This window comes from Cebus imitator, unplaced genomic scaffold (genome assembly GCF_001604975.1).
Source record: "Cebus imitator isolate Cc_AM_T3 unplaced genomic scaffold, Cebus_imitator-1.0 Scaffold378, whole genome shotgun sequence".
Taxonomy (NCBI): Eukaryota; Metazoa; Chordata; class Mammalia; order Primates; family Cebidae; genus Cebus; species Cebus imitator.
Genome location: NW_016107693.1, coordinates 1,265,985 through 1,292,539, shown reverse-complemented (window position 1 = coordinate 1,292,539; position 26,555 = coordinate 1,265,985). Strand labels below are relative to the sequence as shown.

Genomic DNA, 26,555 nt, shown 5'->3' with positions numbered 1-26,555 from the left:
ATGTTTTTTGTCATTTTAAAATCTATTTTGCCAATGTACTGATTTCATCTTCAGTTTTTTGTTACCTACTCTTTAAATTCTAATGGTTTTTAATTTCTAGAATTTTATTTGCCTTCTTTAAAGAGTCTGTTAATTTTTTTCATAGCATATCCTCAGATTGTTATTAACGATCTCAAATTCATGGGGTTCCAATTCTTATTGTTGCAGAGTATACCAGGTATTTATTTCTTTAGTGAGAATCTTTTTCTGTTTGGAGTGTCCAAGAATTTCTGAAGACTGGTTTTGCATTGGCTTCTTCTGTTCCATGAGAATCACCAGTTTAGGATCCGCTTTCATGATTATTTCTCTTCATGGAGGTCTCTGTTCCCATGAGTAAAATAAATTTGAACTTCAAGCCCAAGGAAAACACAGGTCTATTATTTCAGATTATCGGGGAACATGTCTATTTACTCAAAGCCCAGGCAAGGAGTGGTGAGCGTGAGCTTTCTGCCAGTCTTTCAATGCTGAATGATATTTTTCTTCTAGTTCATGCTGCTACTGCAGATAGAACCCTTTGAGGGTGGCAACCTCATACGTGAGGTTTCAGGCTTAATTCCCTGTGTTACACTGCCCAGTAAATGTTCTCTTCTCCTCATACAGTGCCCTAAATTAGGCATTAAAACTCAAACAAAACAGTTCTGAAAACCAAGCTCTCCTTTCCCCAGTCACCTGCAAGTTCATCTCCAAGGTCAGCTCACTTGCTTACCTCCTGGCTTTTCATTTTTTCCCTGATTTTTACATCCAGTGGTTTCTCTTTCTTTCAAATCATGCATACCGTTAAAAGTATTTTTGTTACATTTTATCAGGTATTTGAAAGGGGAGCATTTTAGCTTTAATATACTATGTTTGTCTAGAAGACCCAAGTATTATGATTATCAGACAAAAAAATAAGAATGCAAATTTTATTGAAAATTATATCATTATGTAAACTGCGAAAATATCTGTAAAACGAAGTTATTCGAAAGAACATTCTCTTACCACTGCAAAGTGACAAAGCAACTTGCACAAATGTTGCCATGATACTGTCAACTGAAGAATAACAAGGTTCGTAAATCTGGAAAGGAAGGCTTTATTTTTTATAAAAGGTTGCAGCCTGCAGGGTGGCCATTCTAACAGGCTCGGAAGCGTGGTCTCCTGCCAAAAACTGGAAATAGACCCTTTGATAGCCACAAGACCAAGACATGAATTTATGCTGAATTGGGTGGCTGAATATACATATTCAATAAGCTACAGGAGTCATGAATATTTATGAAAGGAGAAACAGGCACATGCGCAGTTAAGCTTCATCCCTCTCCGTGGGACCCATGTTCAAAACATGACGGTGTTAGCATGATACGAGGGTGGAATTTTCAGCCCCCTGACCCCAAAAGGGGACAGAAAACCCTCTCTCCACATCCTCCATAGACTGGCCAGAACCACTCAGTGGCCGGTGGTCTCTATCCAGGAAAGAATGCTGAGTGGTTGTTTTGTCTAAACCAGTAAAAGGAGGGGCAGTGTAAGAGGGTTGGAGCGAATCTTTCCAAAGGGCTGGTTTCTATTAACTCTCAGGAAAGAAAGGCAGTGAGCTAGGCAGGGTGTATCATAACGTTTGTTCTACCTTCCATCCGTCATTGCCAGGAACTCAGTTTTCAAGATTTCACTGGGGCCCCTTGGCCAGGAAGGGGTTCATTCAGTCAGTTGAGGGACTTAGGATTTTAATTTTACTTTTCAATATAATATAAAATTGTGCAAGTATTTGCATAGTGACCACTGGAGGAGGGAGGTAGAATTAAGACACATTCTAAATTTCACTTTATACAGCATGCATCATTGGTATTTAAATAGCAAATGCCGTTTTTAATAATAATAGAAAAAGGCATACAAGTGAAAAGCATAGGAAACTATTGCCCTAAGCATATTCAGACAAGAAAAAATGTTAGTTTTACCTCTATTTCTTGCCCCTGTTTATCCATAATAAGATAAAGGTAAGAAGAATAAGAAGAAAATGCCATTTTATTTTTAATTTAAATGGTTAGAATAGCTGCAGCAGGGGTAGTCTGCAATTACGTCAGCAACACAGAACAGCTCAATTTGCAAAGCGAGTGCTCATTAGCTTAATGTAAGGCCAAGCTGTGATTCCAGCAGAGTCGCTTTAGGGCAAGTCTTCAGAAAACAGGAAAGCAGAGGCAGTCAGGCTGGGGAAAGTCACGCTCCAAAGGTTGCATTTGAAAAGTGGTGTTTATATATATACACACACACATATATATGTGTGTGTGTGTGTGTGTGTGTGTGTATAATTCCAAGTGAGAATTTAATACTCTAATTAGAGAACCTATTTGAAGGCTCCACTTTGAACTTGCAGTGTTTAGTTATTTAAACATATTATTCAATATTTATCTTCCCAACTGAAAGTAATATCTCCTTCCTGTGCCCTGATAATAGCATGCTATTCCCACTACTATAGCACTTACCAAATTTTGTATCATGGTTTAATTGTAATTCCTGTATTTCTCTGCTCTCTCCACTGAAGAGAACTGCTTGATGATAAGGACCTTCATACACTTATGTTCAAATTGCCAAGAATGACTCCAAACAAGTAATCGTTGAACTTCAAGTAGTCCTCGTTCATTCATTCATTCATTCACTCATTCATTTTGTACCTATACTGTAAGTGATTGCCATGTAGCAGGCACAGTTCTATGGGCTAGTGAAATAGCCATGAAGGAAACAGGCCAACAGCTCTGCCATGATGGACCTTACATTCTACCTATTCTACCTGGGTGGGAGAGATCATGCATAGAAGGCAATAAATGTTTTGGGAAAAACAAGAATCCAGGTGAGAAGTACAGGGAGTGCTGGGAGATGGGAAATAGGATAAACAGGGCAGGCTTCACTGAGAGGGTAGAAGAGGTGGGCCTGAAGCAGGAACAGCCACCAACAAACCTCTCCAACACCGATCTGGGAAAGAAGTGGCTTTTTAGTCTGCCAGGAGTCCAGGCAGACTCCCGTCTCAAGAACCGAGCTCCCCAACTACAACATCCCGGCCTTTTTTTTTTTTTTTTTTTTTTGAGATGGAGTTTCCCTCTTGTTACCCAGGCTGGAGTGCAATGGCACAATCTCGGCTCACCACAACCTCCGCCTCCTGGGTTCAAGCAATTCTCCTGCCTCAGCCTCCCGGGTAGCTGGGACTACAGGCGTGCGCTACCATGCCCAGCTAATTTTTGTATTTTTAGTAGAGATGGGGTTTCACCATGTCGACCAGGATGGTCTCGATCTCTTGACCTCGTGATCCACCCTCCTCGGCCTCCCAAAGTGCTGGTATTATAGGCGTGAGCCACGGCGCCCGGCCCATCCTGGCCTCTTTTAAAGGCTCACAATCTTAAAGGGTACATGTGAGAGGGTCGTGATGGATGAGGTAAGCAAGCGAGGGGTACGTGACTTAGGTGTGGGTCTAATTGTGATTTAGCAAGAACAATCCCTTCCGGGGAGGATTCCTCCACACCATGCCTGTGATCTGTAGATAGGATAGCATAACCTGGTCTCGGGCCCGGGGCTCAGCTCCCCCTGATTTGATGTGCTTGAGGTTCTTGGGCTCCCTTGCCTCGGGAATGGGGGAGAGGCCCTGGCTGCCCTGTGAGCTTACCAGTTACGCAAGTATCAGACCCAAAGAGTTTTGCAGAGAGCTATTTATTAGGCAGAGAGAGAAAGAGAGAGAAGTAGAGAGAGCTCCCACGCTGTTGTGGGAGGGGATCCCAGAGAGGGAACTCTGCGCTGGTAAGGGGCAGTGGGGTTTTAACTTTGAAGTTATTCCCGCCCCATTCATGTTCTCATCCAGTGAGAGGAGTTCTTTCCCAGTGAGAGGCGTTCTTTCCCAGTGAGAGGAGTTCTTTCAGTCGTCCTCTGGAGTGATTGATCTCCAACTCTGGTATTGGATTGGTTGCCTGGCTCGCAGTCAAAGCCTCCGCCCTCTGAGCTTTTGGGGGCTTTCTAAACAAAGGAAGCTCACCTGGGCTTTCAACTCCCGACCCCTGGGAAAGTTAGACAAAGAACTCTAGGTTCCCGGATGGGGAGGTGGATGGAGGCCTGGTGCTGGGAAGCTCTCGCCTTTGAAATCACGCCCCTTAGGCCGGGCGCGGTGGCTCACGCCTGTAATCCTCGCACTTTGGGAGGCCGAGGTGGGTGGATCACCTGAGGCCAGGAGTTCAAGACCAGCCTGGCCATCATGGTGAAACCCCATCTATTAAATAAAAAGAAGAAGAAACCACGGCCCTTGTGGACCCGGGAAGAGAAGTTAACATAGTCCCTCAGTAGGAACTAGGGTGGAGGGTTTGATCTTTAACCTCCAGGTCCGGTTTTGTCTCCTCCACTGACCTTGTGCCTTCTATTTTCAACTTTTACTTCTCCTTTTGAAATGCAATGTAGAAGGCTAAGGGTCTTAGAAGCTTAAGAGGAAGGGGTCTCCTTCCTCAGGCCATGTGAATACCTAGGGGAAGAATATCAAAGGCAGAGTGAAGGGCAAAAGTAGACTCCCTGACCCCAGTAGATCCGCTATCCCAGGTTCAGGAGGAAGCCCACTGTAGCCAGAGCAGAGAAATCAGGAGTGAGGAGAATTGCAGGAGATGAAGTCAGAGAAGTTACCGAGAAGAGGTCATGTGTCTTGTTGACCATGTAAGGACTTTGGCATTTACATGGAAATAAAACATTTTGAATGTTCATTTTCTTCTAAGATCAACTGTATAAAATAATTCTATAGTTTATTTTGCAGGGTGGAGTGAGAGAAAACATTTTGAGCAGAGGAGTAACTAATCTGATTTTTATTTTCCCAGGATTCCACTCTCAGGGGTGTTGAAGGAGATTGCAAGGTGCAAGGACAGAAGGAAAACTCACTTGAAGTTTTATTATAATATATAAATAATATATATTTTATATAATATATATTTATTATAATATACAGTTATGTCATATATATTATAATATATTTTATATAATATATATTATATACAAATATATAAGTTATATATTTGTATAGTAGCCTCCCAGAAGTTCTATTCATATAAAATATATTTTGTGTAAATAAACTATAAATCATAGGGTTTATTTAATATACAGCTAGTGCTCGACTTACCACCACGATTGGTTCCGACAGACGGGTCATAACACTATTTGGTCGTAAGTTGAGTAGGTTATATGCATGTGGAGATGGTAGTGCTGCCGGAAGCTGGTCCGCACTGTCATACGCCCAACTGGGCAACGTTTGCGCTGCCAGACGCGGAGCAGTCGTGGCTAGCGATTGTGGTCGTAAAGTCGCATGGTCGTAAGTTACATACTTCGTAAGTCGATCAATACCTGTACAAATAATATATCTATGATTTTTGAGACAAGGTCTCACACTCAGTCACCAGACTGGCACAGTCACAGCTCACTACAGCCTCACCCTCACAAGCTCAGGTAATCCTCCCACCTCAGCCTGCCAAGTAGCTGGAACTATAGGTGCATGCTACCACACTCAGTAAGCTTTTGGTATTTTTTGTGGAGACGAACTTTGCCAAGCTGCCCAGTATGGTCTTGAACCCCTGGGCTCAAGCAATCTGCCCACCTCAGCCTCCCAAAATACAGGCATGCACCACTGTGCCCAACCAGAGGCTATTGTATTAACAAAGGCAAGTGATGATGGCAGCCTGGATAAGGGTTGTAGCAGTAAAAGTAGTAATTCAGCAGTTTCTAGATAGATTTGTAAGTTGGAGACAATGAAATCCATGGGCAATCAGATACAGCAGGGGTGTCCAAGGGAGAGAGCACAGTCATGGGTTCTTTGTTTCTGTTTCTGGTGGGCCAGTAAAGGCCCTTCCCCATCCCTCTGTGGTAAGTGGAAACCACTTATCACTAGAGAGAGAGAGACTGAAAACCATGGCTTCAAACTGCTAAAAGCCTAAAGCAAAACAAAACAGAATAACGACAACAAAATAAGGCAGGTTGGACAAGCTTGGGATATAGCAAAAGTTGCAAGAAATATGGGCAAAACTGTGAGGGAGAGAGAGAGAGACAGAGACAAAGATGGGGACAGGAGAAAGAGGGAAACAAACTAGTATTGGCATTGACACTAACTGACCATGTTTTATTTGCAACAAGTGACTTAGCGTTTTGTGGGATTGGAAAGGCGTATATTGAATGCCTATAATATGCCATAAATTATTTTAAGAATTTTACCTGAGTTCAGCCTTTTAACATTTATATCCACCCTGCAAGGCAGGTGCTGTGATTCTTTTCACTTTGCAGATTGGGAAATAGACACAAAGAAGTTAAGTAACATATTTGGAATATCACAGCTGCTATTTTGCAATCAGGATTCAAGCCTAAACGCCCCACCTCCAGCACCTATACATTCTAACATTAGATGATATCTGAGATTGTTTATTTCTTTTTCTAAAATTATATCATTTCTTTTTTTTTTACTATAACTCTGTTCACTGTAACTGTAACTATGTATACACACATGCACTCAGGCGCGCGCGCACGCGCGCGCACACACACACACACACACACACACACACACTCCTCTGCGTTAAAAACAAAGATACAAGCGCCATCTAGTGGCACTACTAATCTCAGTCTCTCGTTCGGCATTAATATAAAAATATAATATGTAAAGAGAGTGGTAAATGTGTGGGGTGGGAGTAGTGATAAAGAAATGTGACTAAAGGTTAAACAACAAACTTTTGCAATGTTTGCATCATCTTCAGCTTGAAAGTTGCTTTTTTATCCTTGATCAAGTTTTTCTCTATCCACATTCATCCATTTATTCTTTCATGTGTTTATACATTCATATTTATGAATTATTCATACACTGTACTCTACATATGTTGTGCACTCAGTACTTTGCTAGAGGTACATGCTGAATTTTGAAGAATTTGTGAGAAATTCCATGTCCTGATAGACTTTTGGGGGGGAATATGTGCATATATTTATCATATAATGTGGTCATTGAAATATAGTGCAATAAATGCAAAGATAAAGCAGTGATGGCCGAGAAATAATCAACTTCACTTAGGGATAGAAGGAGGCTCATGGAAGAGATGATCATTTTAATGTTTCTACCTTTCTGTCAACTGCCAAGTACCACTATTCTGTAGAAATAAAAATATATTTAACTGATCCACTTGCTTTCAAACCTTCAACACGCTGCCACCAGACTTATTAATAAATGCCTAAAACATGACACATGTACCACCAACTTGCTACATTTGTCACTTTGGTGGCACATAATTAGTGGCTTTCTATGGTGCTAACTATGCCACCTTTGTGTGTCCGATTTTCTTGTCTACATAGTAGAATGAATACAGCTCCTAACTCATAGGGTTGTTGTAATAAATTATTACAGTTATTCTAATATGCAGAATACTGTCTGGCAAATATTAAGTATTCAGTAAGTACTAGTTGTTATGATAATCATTACATTCTTCTGCCTGGCCTACTCAACTTCCCATTATTTGGGCCTCACAGAATCCCCTTTGCACTACAAAGGAGGTTGGAGCAACGGACATCCAAAGTCTCTTCTAAAATATTCAGATTTTAAATCAATCCAACATTTATTGAGAGCTAGCTGTATACTTCACATGCACGTTCTGCTCTACCCAGAACAGTACCTTCTCTGTCTTGAAACGTTATTTACTGTTGGTATCTCCTAAGCCTTTGCCTGATCAAATCCCACTTCGTCTCTCAAGGCTTACCTCACAACCAAGCTTTCCACAAACCTTCATTTTATTAATAATATCTCTCATCTATACATTCCTACAATTCTGTAAGTTTCAATGCCTTGCCCTTAAAGGTCTCATGTTAACCCTCGGTAATATACACATAATTGATGAACACATTGCTTTTAAGTGCTTTTAATTTCTCGTTTTTATCCCTCTTGGTGATATTTAGCTGGAGTAAAGGGACATACACCTGGCCTCCAAACAGGAGACTCTATTAATTTTGAATAATTTTACAAACTCTTCCTCTTACTTGGAATTCTCATGTCACCTCTATCCCCAGTCCTATTAAAGAATCATTCCTCTAGGCCACCAATATTAATGATGAGGTTCACATTTTTCCTGAGGTATACTACTGTGGAAAAAAATGCTAAAATTACTACATTACCTGATAAATATTGAAACCAGCGATTAAGTGGTATGGCATATAAATCTGAAAGAAGTAAATTGAAGATTTAGAAAATATTCACTTTATAGATGCCAAAACAACATTTTAAACTTTAAATTCACAATATTAAGTACAATTTCTATAATATAAAAATCATTTATGTTAATTCAGTTTGGATGCAGCACAGTCAAGATATAGAACATTTTAATACCCCTGACATTGTGCCTGCTTCTTTGTAGGCTGTGTCTTGACATCCTCCTGCTGAAAGCAACCACTGATCTGCCTTCTACTTGTCTAGATAGATGAATTTTTGCTATTTCTAGAATTTAATATAGATGTAATCATGTAATAAGTGCTCTTTTGTATATGGATTCATTTTCTCAGAAGAATGTTTTTAACATTCATTTGTGAAGCTATGTGTATTACTAGTTCATTTTCTTTTATTGCTGAGTATTTTTCTAGCACATAAATATACCAGCATTTGTTTAGTCATTCACCTGATGATAGACATTTATGTCATTTTCAATTTGGGGTTATTATGAATAAATGTGCTATAAATATTCATGTTCTGTGAGCTCATAAATGTTCAGCTTTGTTAGTTAATGCTGAAGAGTGGATTTGATAGACTGTTTTAAAAATACGTTTAAACACATGAGAAACTACAAAAGAGGTTGCTGAAGTGGTTGCAATGTATTACATTCTCATCAGTGATGACAGTTCCAAATGATCCACATCCTTACCAACACCTGGTATTATCAGTCTTTTAACTTTAGCCATTCCAGAGAGTAAGTAGTGGTACCTCATGATGGTTTTAATTTCCATTAGTCTAATGACTAATATTTTAAGCATGAAAATATTTAAACATTCCACAGGCTTATTCCCAGTTGGCATGTTTTATTTGGGGAAGTGTTAGCTGAAAGCTCTTTTCCATATTTTCATCAGAATGTCTTATTATTGGGTTTTAAGAGATTCTTATATCTTCTGGGCACAAGTATTTTGTCAAATATGTGAAGTGATAATTGTGGTTTGCTTTTACTTTCTTAAAAGTTCCTTTCAAAAATTTAAAGTTTCTATTTCAAAGAAGTTAAATTCATCCTTTTTTTTCATATATTGTTTATTGTTTTATGCACAATCTAATAACTTTTTGTCTACACCAAGTTGCAAAGATTTGTTCCTAGATTTTCTTTGAGAAGATTTCGAGTTTTAGCTTTTCTTTTTAAGTATATACCTCTAGTACAAATTCAAATAGAATATCAGTAAGAGCAGACATCCTTGCCTTGTTCTCAATCTTAGAGGATAAGCATTTCGTTTCTCACTGGTATCCTCTTCCCTGTAGAAATTTCATAAATGTCCTCTATCAGGTTGAGAAAGATTCCTTCTTTCCCTGCTAAGATTTTTTTTATTGTGTTTGTGTGTTAAACATTCTCAAATGCTTTTGCTACATGATTTGGTTAAGACATGTGTCCCCTCCAAATCTCATGTTGAAATGTGACCTCCAGTGCTAGAGGTGGGCCTGGAGGGAGGTGTTTGGGTCATGGGAGCGGATTCCTCATTAAGAGCTCTTTCCCTCAGTAATGAGTTCTTAAGGAGCCTGGCAGCTCCTCTCTCTGGCTCTTGCTCCCTCTTTGCCTTCTGCCACGATTGTAAGCTTCTTGAGGCCTCAACAGAAGCAGACACTGGTGTCCTGCTTCTTGTACAGCTTGCAGAACCCTAAGACAATTAAATTTCTTTGTAAATTACCTAGCTACAGGTTTTTCTTTATGGCAACACAAAGTGGACCAACACACTGCTTCTATTGAAATCATCATATAGCTTTTCTCTTTCTACTGCTAAAATGAAAATTTACATTGATTAATTTTCAAATGCAGACCAACTTTGCATTCCTGAGATCGATACTACTTGCTCATTAGGTGTCATTCTTTTTATGTATTACTAGATGTGCTTTATAAATATATAAAGTTTTTATTTTAATTTTTTATTATGGCAATGCTGGCCAGATAAAGTAAAATGAGAAATCTTCTACAGGATTTACTTTACTTCTTCATTAATGGCTTGATAGATTACATTAGTGATTCACCTGGGTCTAGAGATAGGAGGGAGCATTAACTACAAATTCAATTTCTTTAATTTACATTGGGCAATCAAGATTTTCTATTTATGCTTGAGACTATTTCGTAATTTGTATTTATTATGGAATTTGTCCATTTTAGCTAAATTTTAAAATATAGTGACATAAATGTGTTTATAATATGCTGTTTTTACCCCTTAGTGTCTATGGTATACATACACACAACTCTTACACTTCCAATATTGATATTTTGTATTCTCTTTTTTTATAATTATTTTATCTACTAAAAAATAAAATCCACAGCATATGAAAGGTGTTGTTAGATTATGCCAAATAAATCGAAAATGAGGATTACTTTGTTATTTCAATGAGGCATCTTTTACTTGAATTCTAGTATTGAACCACCTCGCAACTAAAATATTGCAATTTTTTAAGTAAAGCTAAATATACTTTACACACTTTAGTACGAGGTTATTTTAAACATCATTCAGATTTTTTGGTAACTCTACAGAAAATAAATTGAGCATATATATTTTTCCCCTCAAATTTTATTTTAAGTTCAGGGACACATATGCAGGATGTGCAGGTTTATTTCATAGGTAAAAATGCGCCATGGTGGTTTGTTGCATCTATCAACTTATAACCTAGATATTAACCCCAACATCCATTAGCTTTTCTTCCTGATGGTCTCCCACCCTCAACAGGTCCCAGTGTGTGTTATTCCCTTCCATGTGTCCATGTGTTCTCATCATTCAGCTTCCACTTGTGAGAACATGCAGTGTTTGGTTTTATGTTCCTGTGTTACTTTTCAGAGGATAGCAGAGGATAATCACCTCCATGTCCCTGCAAAAGACATGATCTCATCCATTTTTAATGGCTGCATAGTATTCCATGGCATATTTGTACCACATTTTCTTTATCCAGTCTATCATTAATGGGCATTTAGGCTGAATACATGTCTTTGCTATTGTGAATAGTGCTGCAATGAACATACTCATGCATGTATCTTTACAATATTAATAGAATGGTTTTTATTCCTTTGGGTATATACCCAGTAATAGGATTGTTGGATCAAATAGTATTTCTGCCACTAGGTCTTTGAGGAATCACCACACTGGCTTCCACAATGGTTGAACTGATTTACACTCCCAGAAAGAGTGTAAAAGTGTTTTTTTTTCTCCACAACATTGCCAGCATCTGTTGTTTCTTGACTTTTTAGTAATCACCATTCTGACTGGGGTGTGATGATGTCTCACCGTGGTTTTGATTTGCATTTCTCTAATAATCATTGATGTTGAGCTTTTTTTCATCTGTTAGTTGGCTGCATCTCTGTCTTCTTTTGAGAAGTGTCTGTTCATGTCCTTTGCCCATTTTTTAATGGGGTTGTTTGTTTCTTATAAATTTGCTTAAGTTCTTTGCAAACTCTGATTATTAGACCTTTGTCAGATGGATAGATTGTGAAAACTTTCTCCCATTCTGTAGGCTGCCTGTTCACTCTAATGTTAGTTTATTTTGCTGTGCAGAAGCTCTGTAGTTTAATTAGATTCCATTTGTCAATTTTTGCTGTTGTTACAATTGCTTTTGGCATTTTCATCATAAAATATTTGCCTGTGCCTATGTCCTCAATGGTATTGCCTAGATTTTCTGCTAGGTTTTTTATAGTTTTGAGTTTTAAATTTAAGTCTTTAATTCACCTTGAGTTAATTTTTGTATATGACATAAGGAAGGGGTCCAGTTTCAGTTTTCTGCATATAGCTAGAGAGTTCTCCCAGCACCATTTATTAAATACTCTTTTCCCTATTGCTTGTTTTTGTCAGGTTTGTCAAGGATAAAGTTGTTGTAGGTGTGTGGTCTTATTTCTGAGTTTTCTATTCATTCTATTGGTCTGTATATCTGTTCTTGTACAAGTGCCATGCTGTTTTGATTACTGTAGCCTTGTAGTATAGTTTGAAGTTAAATAATTTAATGCCTCCAGCATTGTTCTTTTTGCTTAGGATTGACTTCACTATTCAGGCTCTTTTTGTGTTACATATGAATTTTAAAATAGTTTTTTTTTCTAATTCTGTGAAGAATGTTAATGGGAGTTTAATGGGAATAGCATTGAATCTATAAATTACTTTGGCCAGTATGACCATTTTCATGATATTGATTCTTCCTATCCATGAGCATAGAATGTTCTTCCATGTGTTTGTGTCATCTCTTATTTCTTTGAGCAGTGGTTTATAGCTCTCCTTGAAGAGATCCTTCACTTTCCTTGTTAGCTATATTCCTGGGTATTTTATTCTCTTTGTAGCAATTGTCAATAGGAATTCATTCATGATTTGGCTCTTGGTTTGCCTGTTGTTGGTGTATAGGAAAAGCATATATATATATTTTAATTCCACTCCACATTTGTCAAATAAAATGCAAAAAATTAAAATGATCACTTTTATATTTTATGTCTGTTTTCATAGCACAAAAATTTAGTATGCATGTATTTCTCTTTAAATGTTTAACTTTAAATATTTAAAATAATATTGCTTGTTATTTGAAGAAAGTTCTAAGACTACTAACACACTACTTAATGAATTTACATAAGCTGTTTGGCGATAATATAACCAGGGACTTCTGCTAAAAGAGACTGCTGCAATGATAAAATAAAATAAAATGTTTATTTTCTTTAAGTACTAATGTTTCAGTAATTCCACACAAGAAAACTAAGGACCCCAATTAAATGTTTTTAAGTTTTAACTTTTATATATTTTCATAATGAAATCAAAAGAGGAGTTGGAGTTTGGGGTTGAAGAAAGAAAATCATTCTGTGTTCATATGACTACAATGTGCATATGCTATGTCATGCAGGGGTGAGATTAAATCAGTAATTTTCAAGTTCACCATCTCATATAATCCATACATATACATGTGGATCAGACTTGTTATTATGTTATTATTAAATGACAGGAAAAAGAGAATATTGAAAGACTTTCTGCCATTATCTCATTTCTCTTTTAAATTTGATAACATATAATAAAAATATATACTTTTTTCTTCCACAGGACCTGATTGGGGATCTGAAGGAACAGCTTTCAAATCACTTCAAAGATGTGATGGTTGGCCTCATGTACCCGCCACCATCGTATGATGCTCATGAGCTCTGGCATGCCATGAAGGTAGTGATCTGATCCAAAACTATGCCTATAACAAGTACAGGCCAGTATTTCAGTCCAGGTGAAACTTTCCTGTGATGCTTCTACAACATATATGATCAAAGAGAGGGAAGAGGATATCTAAGCAACAATGTAACAATGAACATGTTGTGGTCAAGGAAGTGGCCTTGTTAGGAAGCTGGAGCCTCCCAGGCTCAGTGCCTAGGATCACCCTGTTCTTTTGTTGTACAAAGTCACAAACTTACTGAGCCAGATCCAGTGCTGACCTAAGGAAAAGTGAGCAAGCCTCCAGGGCTATTGAGATTTGTCTCTGAGTATGTATTTCTATATTGAGGAGAATGTATTAAAAACGATGTGAATCTTGTCACATTATTTATAAAAATTTGATTAAGTCAAAAGAGGATATTGAATCAGAGACAATATATAGATGACATCTTTATATTTTCTTTTTATGATCTGAAGTTCATATTTTATAGAAACAATTTTTTTTTGCTCAAGTGTATCAAAATTTTAATTCAGAAGAATTAAAATCAGTCTTTCTTACAGGAAAGTCATTTCCATGAAATAAGTTGACTGTGGATTTGTTACAGATTTTGTTGGCTAGGGACAAAAAACAAAGAGGGTCTTGGTCTTACTTCTTTCCAAATGCAGATATTAAGCACCTGCAGAACTGTTGAAATCATTCCAGTGTGATGCTTGCCAAAGACCAGATTACCACAATCTGTGAACAATGTGTGACAGAAAAGACGCAACAGGAAAAAATTAAAGGACATGGATTTTGGCCATCATATTTACTGAACCAAATAGGCATTGTACAAAAATTGTGTGAATTTTAACTAATCACTTTTGACAAATGTTGCATGTCAATTCCTACCTCTTGCAAAATTATGTGTCTAAAAATTAGTTTTAAAATGAAATTGTATGTTTACATGTTGCCTTTGATTAAACAAGATTTTTGTCAATATGTAATAGAATGCTAAGGATTTCTGAGGCTTTCCTAAAAAAGGTGTGTTATCTTTAAGATCACTTCACAGACCAATATATGCAAGAGACCGCAGAAAACTTCTGTCCAAATATTTATGCAAATTGTACAAAATTCCACAACTAGAGAGGCAGGCCCAGGTCCCTAAGATATTCTCGGCAAATTAGAAAACCGGTATTTTAATGTCAGCTTGCTGAAGAACTGATATTTCAGCAGCAAGTGGAATAGCAAATTCCATTCCAACAGCAAATGGAAATGCTCAGTGCCATGAGCATCACGTCTTTCTCTGCATTGTTTAGAAATGCTCATACTGTTTTATTCTAAATGAAGAAACAGAGTTTCCTTCAGGTAATATTAATTCCTAAGGGTCAAATAGGTAGTAAATTGCAAAGCTGGAGCTGAGGTTGTGCCTACGTTTATCCTAAACACACTTCCTTTCCCCTGCCACCTCTCAAAACACTGGAAATGCTATATCCCTTTCTTCTACAAAAAGTGCGTTATTACTCCCAATAAGAATGTCCTCGCATTTATCTCTTTTTTCCTTTCTCTAGGGAGTAGGCACTGATGAGAATTGCCTCATTGAAATACTAGCTTCAAGAACAAATGGAGAAATTTTCCAGATGCGAGAAGCTTACTGCTTGCGTAAGGAAATATACATATGTGAATATATTTTACACTTATATAGACATTGCAACACCTTAAATATTCCAGTTTACGTATTTTAAAGAATTTTCTGAGACATTCTTACATTTAACATAGAACTCACTGAGGACCAATAAACTCATTAGTGCACTAAAAATGAAACCGTTCCCTAGACAGTCAAGTTAAGCTAATTTTCCAGGAAAATAATCACATGCCTCAATTAGGTGAATGTTTTCACCAAGACAGGAAAGTGTTCCACACTTTAACTCAGGGGGTGTTTCATCTCTTACCCCAAAAAAACCCAGTATATAGAAAAAATACAGTACAGTAATGACTCAGTGAATTCTACAAACATATCTGATTCTCTTTACATAAATATCCCATTCCTGTAATCTACCTTAAAATTAGATATTTATACATTTCAGAAGTAGAAAGGGTAACTGTTTTCACTTTCAAAAAGATATAATGCAGTAAGTTCTATTGCTTTATGTATTATGTGGCGTAGAGAGTCAAGAAAATCTTTCAGACAGTCATCTCTACTGCATTCAAACACAAACAAGACTTTTCTGAACAGAAAGTAAGGACTTTCACTAAAATATTAAAATGAGATGAAGCCCTTAGAAAAAGTATTGGGCTGGACAGCAGTCTGTGGAAATAGAATGCATAATTCTGAATTTTGAGAATTAGAAAATGTGAAATGACTCTCAATCCTGTTTTTCAATTTGGGAATAAAGATTTTTTTTTTAAATAGTCCTATGCTTATGTTACCATTTGGTGACAGAATTCTTTGACAGATACTTTATTAACAAAGAAATATCCACAGGTTTACTATACTTCCTGGACTTCCCAGTCACAACGGGGAAATAATATTAACTTATTGAAAACACATGGATACATGGTTCAATGATAAATCATACCTTTAACATGGTGTCTTACACAGAATACAGCAATAACCTTCAGGAGGACATTTATTCAGAGACCTCGGGACACTTCAGAGATACTCTCATGAACTTGGTCCAGGTATGGCATTTCAAAATTCACACCACTTTGCACTATTTTTAAAAATAGGTATATGCCATTGCCAAGAAGCAAAATAGAAGAGAAATCTCCGGTATATTACAGTTCAGCAGTAAATTCTGTGTAGTAACATTTTCTGAAGCCATGTCAAAGTACTCAACTAGAAACTTGAGTTGAATATAAAGACAAATATGGATAATGCACCAGGTCTATTTTCAAAAACGTAAAAAACTACTCTTCTAAAAGAGATTATAAATATACATGTATGTATAATTAATTATATATTCAAAAAAGTTAAAAGATTAAAAATATTTCAGTTAAAAATTAATAATTCTAATTAAAAATAACTTATTTCTCTCTTTTTTTTGAGAGAGAGAGTCTCGTTCTCTCACTGAGGCTGGAGTGCAGTGGCGCAATCTCAGCTCACTGTAACCTCCTCCACCCGGGTTCAAGCGATTCTTCTGCCTCAGGCTCCCATGTAGCTGGGACTCCAGGTACATGCCACCACACCCAGCTAATTTTTGTATTTTTAGTAGAGATGGGTTTTCACCATGTTGGCCAGGCTGGTCTCGAACCCCTGACCTGAGGTGATCCATCCACCTCGGCCCTCCCAAAGTGTTAGGATTACAGGCATGAGCCACCGTGCCCAGCTTTAGAAATAAATTCATTTTTTAAACTGCTGCATGGGCTTAGGGCACACTAACATTTCTGAGCTTCTACAAGGTATCTAGTACTGTGTGAGGAGAAAAACCATTTTCTCATTCAATAATGGCAATACACTATAAAACAAATATTCTCATAAGTATTTCAGAAAAGAATAGAGAATCAAAAAGTATAAAGTTCTAGCTCTCTGTTTTCTCAAGAGCTAATAAGTGAAATCCAGAATTTTGAATTCTAGAGACTCCATATGCTAGCATATGGTCTTCAGTGCAGCCTATAAAAATTCTGTGATGTTGTATATTAACAAGATGGAGCATTACTTCAAGTTAAAAATAGATTTTATCATTTATGTTTCTGTACTGACTAAATGATATATAAGTATCTCCATTTCATAAATATTTCTTGAAAACATTCCACATATTAGCATTGTAATACAAATAATATTTTTATTATACATTAAGTTCTGGGGTACACGTGCAGAATAAGCAGGTTTGTCGCATAGGTATACAGGGGTCATGGTGGTTTGCTGCATCCATCATCCTGTCATCTACATTAGATATTTCTTCTAATGCTATTCCTCTGCTAACTCCCTACCACCCCAACATTCCCCAGTGTGTGATGTTCCCCTCCCTGTGTCCATGGGTTCTCATTGTTCAATTCCCACTTATGAGTGAGAACATGCAGTGTTTGGTTTTCTGTTCTTGTGTCAGTTTGCTGAGAATGATGGTTTCCAGCTTCATCCATGTCCCTGCAAAGGACATGAACTCATTCTTTTTTATGGCTGCATAGTATTCCATGGTGTATATGTGCCATATTTTCTTTATCCAGTCTGTCATTGATGGGCATTTGGGTTGGTTCCAAGTCTTTGCTATTGTGAACAGTGCCACAATATATACTGGGTATATATTGTGTATACCATTGCTGCATATATACCCAAAGGATTATAAATCATTCTATTATAAAGACACGTGTACATCTTTATAGAATGATTTATAATCCTTTGGGTATATACCCAGTAATGGGATTGCTGAGTCAAATGGTATTTCTATTTCTAGGTCCTTGAGGAATTGCCACACTGTCTTCCACAATGGTTGAACTAATTTACACTCCCACCAACAGTGTAAAAGCATTCCAATTTCTCCACATCCTCTCTTTATTTTTAAACTGTAATTATATTTTATTCTATACATATTCTCCAATGCGCCTGTTACCCTATTTAGCAAAGGCACTCAGGAATGCAAAGAGAAAGGGATCAGTGCTCAGCTCTTAAATTCTAAAAGAGAATCTCGAAGGCCACAGCTGAGAAAAATGTCTTGAAAGCCAGAATTTTGGTTTGGTTTTGTGGGGTGGGTGTGGGTGTGTGTAGGGGGGTGGGTATTTGAAATGAAACAAGAGTTTTGAAATCCCCAAACCTTTCCTTTATACATCAAAGGCATAGTACTTAGCAAAGAATTAGTAGTTATCAAAGAATTTTCACTAAAACCCCAAAGTCAATAGAATTTTGTACATGGGAACATGAAATTAGAAAAGACTTCAATGCCTTTAAAGGAATACATGAAAGGCTTTTTAGTGGGAACAAAGGTGGAAGAGTAGGACCTAGGAAAGAGAAAGATCTATAGTCCAGGTGGAGGGGACTAGAGTGAGAATCCTGCCTAAGATCCTCAAGAACCAAGAGCCCCACACTCTTAGGTGAGGAGTTAGACTCTAACTGGTGATTAGAATGACCTAAAAATGCAAGGTAGGTCATTGTCTATTCTTTCTTCCTTTTCTCTGAACCACTCGAGTGCCAGTTGCCTCCATGAGTTCCTGGATTTGTTTTTACTCTAAATGTTTCTTCAGTACTTTGATAAACTCTGAGAACCCCTTCCCTGTCCTTTATCCTGCTTGGTTTATCTGAAGAAGTGCTGTGGAGAACAGACAGTCCTCAGTCCCTGAATTTTTATGGTCTGACTTATCTACTTCATGGTACCTTTCTACTTTATGATGGTGCAAAACTGCTGCAATTTTCACATAATCATTCATATTCCATAAATTATGTGAGATGTTTAACACACTCTATTGTAAAATAGGCTTTGTGTTAGGTAATTTTCTCCAACTGTAGGCTACTGAAAGTGTTCTGAGCACATTTAAGGTAGGCTGCACTAAGCTATGATGTTCAATAGATTAGGTGTATTAAATGCATTTTTGACTTGGAATATTTTAATTTACAATGGATTTATCAGGACGTAATCCTGTTATAAGACAAGAAGCCTTTTTATATTCTTGAAGGTGGTACCACTTTCACAGCAGCTCAACTTTGGCAAATTTAGAGGCCTCACAGTTTGTTAACAACATACGTTATCAATGTTTCCTGAATCTGGGTTTGTATTGTCTTTGAAAATGAGAATCTCTTAAAAACTTAGAAGAGTGGTGATCTACTTGCTGTTGGTTAGGTCCCTTTACCACTTCACTATGTGCAAAGTTCTTTTCTAGCTATGTTTCTCCAGTATGACTTTCTTTGCATCCTTGCTCCCTCGCTCTCTCATTTGTGCCTTTTTTATTTTCATAACTCAAAAACATTTCCTTGAAGCCTCTCTCAGAAAGTAAGACTGTCTGAGTATTCCTAGAGGGCTGAGTCATAAAAGGCCCTTACTTTTCAAAGCCTCAAGTCTCAGCTTACATTGCTTGAAATCAGTAAGTGGTTTCTATTTCTAATTCTGCAAGACACCAAATTTTTAAACTTTCTTCTCTCTTTTATGTCTGCTTGCAAATTAGCCAGTTATTTACTGAGCTCATCTCTTTCTTTTAATGCACGACTAAAAGCATAAAGTAAATGCCATTTCTCAAGCTCATAGGAAGATCAGAACAGGCGCTACCAATTGGAGTACAGTTCCCTTCCAAGAAGTGATCCAGAGACTTAGTCTCCTTCCACCCTTACAACTAGCTTTTCAGTTTATCATGTCTGTCTTCAACCTACAGAAGCAGAAAAAGAAAAGAGTTTTCTTCACGGAAGTGTTTATGAGCTTTGCTGGAATGTATATCCATTTCTGCTCAAGTGTCATTGACTAAACCTCAGTGGCCTACTTAATATCAAAGGTGGTGAAGTTATTTGTCTTCAAGGACGTTGAAACAAGTCTTACAATCTATAATCAGTGCATTTCAAAGCTTTAAAAAAGAATTGAACATTGCAACCAAGAAACACAAATGGGTAACAGAAGATAGTAAAGACAAAGACATATTTGTCAATAAATAGAAAACTTATGATGACGACTATATCAGGCTGAAATAGAATTTCTAAAAGGGAAGGATATATAAACAAAAAAAAAAATGGCACAAAATGTCCTGCCTTGCTTCTTAAATATACTCTAAAAAGGAAACTGTCTTTGCATTTGTATCCATGCTTTATGTTTTGAACATATCTTTACTGTGCCACCATTTTCAATAATGTTGTTCCTATTTTTAATCTCACTTTGAGAGTGATGATGTTTATTATATTATCAAAGAAGAAATAAAAGATTGTGTAAAAAGCAAAAGAAAAATGCAATTTTAATCTGAATACATCAGATTAAAATATTTTAGTATATAAAATATATAGAAATATATGTTACATATATATCATATTTCTGTATAATTAATCCTACTATTAATAACTAGTTTCTAGGAGATAAATAAAAGGCCAAAGATGAGGCTATATTTAAATTTTTTATTCCTTCTGTTTTGTTTTTGCCATTAAGTATGTTTTAAAATATGGAGTTAAACATTTATCTATATAAGTTTATTTTCTGTTAGAGTTTGCATTTGTGCCCCCAAATCTCATGTTGAAATGTGATGCCCAATGCCAAAGGTGAGGCCTAATGAGAGGTGTTTGAATCATGAGGATGGAGTTCTCTTGAATAGCTTGATGCTGATTCTCACTATAACGAGTGAGTTCTCACCCTATTGGTTCCCAGGAGAGCTGTTTGTTAATAAGAGCCTGGCATTTTCCACGTCTTGCTTTGCTTTTTTGATCTCCCCACGTGATCTCTTCACATGCCAGTTTCCCTTCACCTTCCATTATGAGTGGAAACATTAGCATTAGCTATCAGCATTAGCAGAGGGAGCCATGGAGCTCTCAGGATTAGCAGATGCTGCAGCCATGCTTCTCGTACCATCTGCAGAGCTGTGACCCAAATAAACTTACATTCTTTATAAATTGCCCAACCTCAGAAATTCCTTTCTAGCAACACAAGTGGTCTAAGACAGAAAATTGTTCCAATACAGAACAAAAGCAGGGAAATAAACCATACCATTTGCTGATTTCCCACAAAATTGCAGGTTTTTAAATGTTTAACTAAACAGATTTCTAACTTTTCATTTTAGAAACATGCAAAAAAGGTAACTTCTTTACGTTTCTGAAGCTAAAGTGTTGTATCATTTCCTGCAAAAAAAGCTAAAGTTAATAATTGTTTCTACCCTGTCTAGAAGTAGTCTATACACAGAAAATAGTTAAAGAAAGAAAATGGTTCTTAATGATAAATTAATCCTCTAAAACATCAGTGACAGTGTGCAAGTTTAAATTAATGCTTATTTTCCCTATTTTTTCTTATTATTTATTTTACTATTTTCCTCATTTGGAGTAGCTTAACATGTTCAAACCCAGGAGATATAATTTCCTTTAATGTGTGTTCATTGTATTTAAAAACTTTATAATATGTAAATTATATTTGAAATATAACTTGAATATACCTCTAATTAAAGAATGATTATATATATATATATATATATTCATGAATATATATATATATATATATATATTCATGAAAATATATATATATGTGTGTGTGTGTGCCAGCAGACTGGAATACAAATTAATATGCCATTAATTGACAAGCAATAAAAATTTTAATCCTTTTTTATCTTTTTATCGTGTGTGTGTGTGTGTGTGTGTGTGTGTGTGTGTGTGTGCATACATGTATGCACCCAAATTATTGTCAATTTTGAATTAGGAATAAAGTAATCCTCTCCAAAAAACTGCTGAGGAAGCTAAATATGATCTGTCCCACATGAAGAAAGACTGGTCATCTGGACTGATTGGACTCCTTCAAATTGTTCAGTTGGAAAATGTGGCGTATTATCAAGTAAATTCATTGCCTTTCAATGAAAATATTTACTTTTGCATCAAATTTTTATAAGCACTATGAAGAATTTGCTTTGTTGTGCTTGGTTTCGGTTTGGTTTAGTTTAATTTGGATTTCTGTGGTTTGGCTGCAAAGTTCATGAAACTCTCCCTGTCACCACCTTCAGTTAATCATTCGATGCTGAGGATTTTTATCTGTAGGATTATACATGTCAGTGGAGAAAAGATACTTTGATTTTTCATAGTACAGACTGAAGCTTCTGGTAAAATATACGTATAAGCTCATTTTAATTTGTAACAGAAATTGAAGTCATTTGTAGAAAAATACATTTTCAATAATAATTACTATTTTAAAATAATCTCACTTGACAATATGGCAATTGAATATTTTCTTTTACATTTTATAAGATGAATTTTAATTTAAAAGTTTTCTCAATTTAAAAGGCTCATTATTTTTTAATTTTAGCATAATGTTGCTGCAATAATATGAATTAAAGCAACAGTTTCCACTCAGAGACTTTTCTTGGCACAGTTCCATTATAAGTCATTATAAATCCTAATATCAAACAAGTTTTTATTGCTTTCATGTCTACCTACAAATGTATTTTAATTCATTTAAGAAAAAGGTAAGCTGTTCAGTAAGAAGAAAATTATTTTCCCAAGGACTCCATTTAATTCCATTAGGACTATATCACAGCCAAATCCTGCTTCTGTTTCCTCCTTTTCATAGGTGTTGATCTCAAGAGCATTCCCTAATTAACAGGCTCTATGCTAATCTCCATCTGAAAGTCAGCTTCCCAGGAAACCCGACTGGCAATATCCCCTCTGCATAGAGATGAGGAGACTTAAGCTTAGAGAGGTTAAGTGGTGTGTCTGACATTACAGGTCTCCTTCACGAAAGGGCTGACGTGAAATCAGGCCTAGATGCCCTATATCTCTACTGTTCAATTGTATTGCTCCTGCCTCCAACCCCATCTGGTTCCACTCTAATTCTACTTCTGTTTGGTAAAATGTCATTGATCAAAACTCAAACCCTCTTAGAATTTCCTCACCTCTTTAAAGGTTGAGCTATAAACCACCTAAAATAACTGACATCTAAGAATTAGGATCACAGGGTATTTTTATAAAGCATTCTTGTATTTCAGGGGGAAACACAAGTTCTGAAAATGAAACATGAGGGAAAATAAATCACATGGGAAAACTAATCAATGAGTGATGCCTTTTTGGATGTAACAGGGCAATCAATTTTATTCTCAATTGTAGTTATTTTTTTCCTGAAATTAAACAACAATGCTTTATTAATGATAGTATGTGCACATGAGTACGAATATTTGTATATATAATAATATTTTGTGTGTAGATATACATATGTTTTTAAATAACACACAATATTTTATCACTGGTTTTTACCTAATTTGGATTATGAATGCACAGGATGAAGTATTACTTTTTTTGAAAGATGACATCAACTTGAATTTTTTATTTGATTTTTCTTCTTATATATTTCATTAAGATTTTCAAAAACCATAGCACCTGTAAGTTTCTATGAGTTACATGTATGAATAGCTCAGGTCTTTATTACTTCCACACACAACTTTATTTCCTAGACTTTGTCTTAACAGAAAAAGCCAATCCTGTATACTACAGACAGGACAGGATAGCCATTTTATTGCTTGTGTTTTAAGTTTAGAGTTTCAGGCTTTTGGTTCCTGATACACATAAAGCTCTTCTCTAAACCATGATCCAGGACCCAAGACTCTTTTCAGTTTGTGGCTCCACCAAAAGTGTTACATCTTAAGTTTGATTTCTAGAATTGGAACATTAAATTGTATGTGTGAGTATTTAATCTCGGAACAGCTTTAATTTTAGATGGAGTCAGACTCTGTCGCCCAGGCTGGAATGTAATGATGTGATCTCGGCTCACTGCAACCTCCAACTCCCAGCTTCAAGAGATTCTCCTCCCTCAGCCTCCCGAGTAGCTGGGATTACAGGCACATGCCACCACACCTGGCTAATTTTTTATTTTTAGTAGAGATGGGGTTTCACCATGTTGGCCAGGCTGGTCTCGAACTTCTGACCTCAGGCGATCCACCCACCTTGGCCTCCCAAAGTGCTGGGATTACAGGCATGAGCCACTGCACCTGGCCAGAACAGCTTTTAAGTATAGTAAAATTTTCCTTTCAACATAGAATACCAAAAAGTGTAGTTGAATCAAGACTTACATTTTATAAGAAGCCAGGGAAAATTAATAAAGTTTACTTTAACATTACTTATAAGGTTTCACAGTACATTTTCCTTAAAATGTAAAATATACAAGAATACAATAATACATATTTCACAAAGATTATTTAACTCATAATGGAAAATAGAGGTAACAACCTATTAAAGACTTAATATCATCTACTTTAATAATAGTCTCTTTGAAAATCAGAAGTTTCATGACCATTTATACTGTTAGTAAAATGTATGACTTCTCTTCGATTTTTAAATAGTTTGAAGATTTTCTACTGGCTTCTCATTTCTACATTAATGGCTCCTCAGTTTCAAAACCACTGACTTAGGATTTAGATCACTAAATTCAGAAAATTGGAAAAGATGCAAAGTGAATAATGGGGTTTTAAAAGTCCATCACTTCTCTTGATTATCATCTGTGGTGCACACCTCTTCAGAAAGAATCTGTCTAGATGTTTTACAAAAAGAAATGGAATTCTTCCTAGAGGGAGGTGAAATTTGGAGCTGGTGAGTTCCTAGTGGATAACTGTGGGACACTGCTCTGTAATCAAATCTCTCCCATCCTCTTCTCTTCCATGGTCTTGGGATCATTATTCTCTCTCTCTGTCTCTCTACTCCTCCATCTCTCTCTATGTGTGTGCACACATGTGTATAAAACAGCAAGAGCTATATGTTTCCCTCTAGCTCTGTTATAATTCAGTTTTATGTCTTTGGATTTATCATTTAACCTTTATGAGATTCATGTTTTTACTCTGTGAATTAAAGGATATAAGCTCATTCTTCCTTCAATTTCTTCCCGATAGAAAATTTCTCTAATTATTTGGTTGTTATAATCAAGCCCTTTACCTCCCTATGCACCTTCACTTTTAGAATCAAAGGAAAGATGACCTATGGTTTTCATATTTTTAACATCATTAAAATTCAGACACACCTACTTTTTTGAATTAATAGAGACTGGGGTAATTGGAGCATAAGAGCCTTAGGTTTTTATGAAATGGAAAGTGCTCAAAATCATTGTCGTATTTTCCAGGAGAGATCTTTTACTTCATAATCTATAAAGTGTTTCCTGATGGGACAATTTCTAATAAGGAAACAACTGAGCTGTAACACATTCTTCTTGAAAACTAATGCCAATTATTAAACTGGCTCACAATGCTTCCTGCATGCTTCTATTACACAGATATATGAAAGAACTAATTATCTGTCAAATAATGAAAAATTAGTCACTTAGAGATTAATTAATCAAATCTGCAAATCACACTGGAGATGATAAATGTTTTCAGGGAGAGAAAGAATGGAATTGGATACTTACTGCTTATCTTGGCTTTCAGGATTCTCCTATTACAGTTTCTTGAACTCATTCAATGAGGCTTCTGGGAGTGTTATTGCCATCAGCTTTCAATATTCATCTGTAATCAATTTGCCTCCAAATATTTTCACCCATATCTTGTTTCTTTTAATTTTCTACCTTTTCCATTTTTATCATGCCCTTAAACTAAATTCTGTATTCATGTATGCCATTTTCTGGTATTGACATCAATTAAACATACCATGTGGCTATCTTAGGCCCTTTACATGAGAAAGCCAGCTTGACTCTGCCTTTGCCAAAGCCAAATCTTACTTATTCACATTTTTTAAGTCCACCAGTCTGCTTAAAGAGCTCTTGGCAATTAACTGCATAGGAAAATAAACAGACGGGCACTATTTCAAGTTAAATGTCCAAAACAAATTATCTTTCCAAACAATATTTCAGATACATAAAATTGCAGACAATTCTTAAATATTTCTCACAAACTTTGCAAGGCCAGGAGCTGACTTAGCTATAAAGATTGAAGATCACTAAGAAAATATCAATAATCCAGAAAATCTTTCCACATCCACTAAAGGATCTTTGAAGTCTGCTATGTAAGTTATTTCTTTACTTTTCCAATTAGCATTTATTGAATGCCTATCATGTGTCAAGTATGATTTTATATAATTGGGAATTATTGGTGAAAAGAAGAGACAAAGATCCCCGCCCCTAAGATGTTTACATTCTAGCAAGTGAATATGAACAGTTAAACATCAATTTAATAAATAGGTATGTTATGTATAATATTAGAAGGTTGATGAAAGATGTGGCAGAACAGAGTGACAGGAAAAGGTATTGTAGGGCTGGGCATTATGGGTACGTTGCCATATTATACAGGTTGGTCAGGGTAGGTCTCATTGAAAAGATGAGCTTTGAATGATGTGATAGGATGTTCCAAGAAAAGCATATAACTAGAGAAAAAGTGTAAAGTAAAAAAAAAAACAAAAAAAAAACCAAGCTAATGTGCTTGAGGGATAGGAAGACTAGTTAGTGGCCTCTGAGCAAGCAAAGGAAATGTACTATAATATATTAATTCAGAGAAGTTGCATGCAGTGGCTCAGGCCTGTAATCCCAGCACTTTGGGAAGCCAAGGTAGGCAGATCACAAGATCAGGAGTTTGAGACCAGCCTGACCAACATGGTGAAACCTCTTCTCTACAGAAAATTCAAAAATTAGCCAGGCATGGTGATGCATGCCTGTAATCC

The 26,555-nt window shown here is 36.4% G+C and overlaps 1 protein-coding gene across 2 annotated transcripts in view; it reads left to right on the top strand.

Annotated features, from left to right (window-relative positions):
* Positions 1–26,555, top strand: part of ANXA10 (annexin A10) — a 98,823-nt gene that overhangs the window by 59,022 nt on the left and 13,246 nt on the right. For both annotated transcript variants that reach the window (XM_017507569.2, XM_037731048.1), the window contains 3 exons: positions 13,261–13,374; positions 14,905–14,995; positions 15,936–16,015. In XM_017507569.2, the coding sequence (XP_017363058.1) occupies positions 13,261–13,374; positions 14,905–14,995; positions 15,936–16,015 (285 nt within the window). The remainder of the gene's footprint in view (positions 1–13,260; positions 13,375–14,904; positions 14,996–15,935; positions 16,016–26,555) is intronic.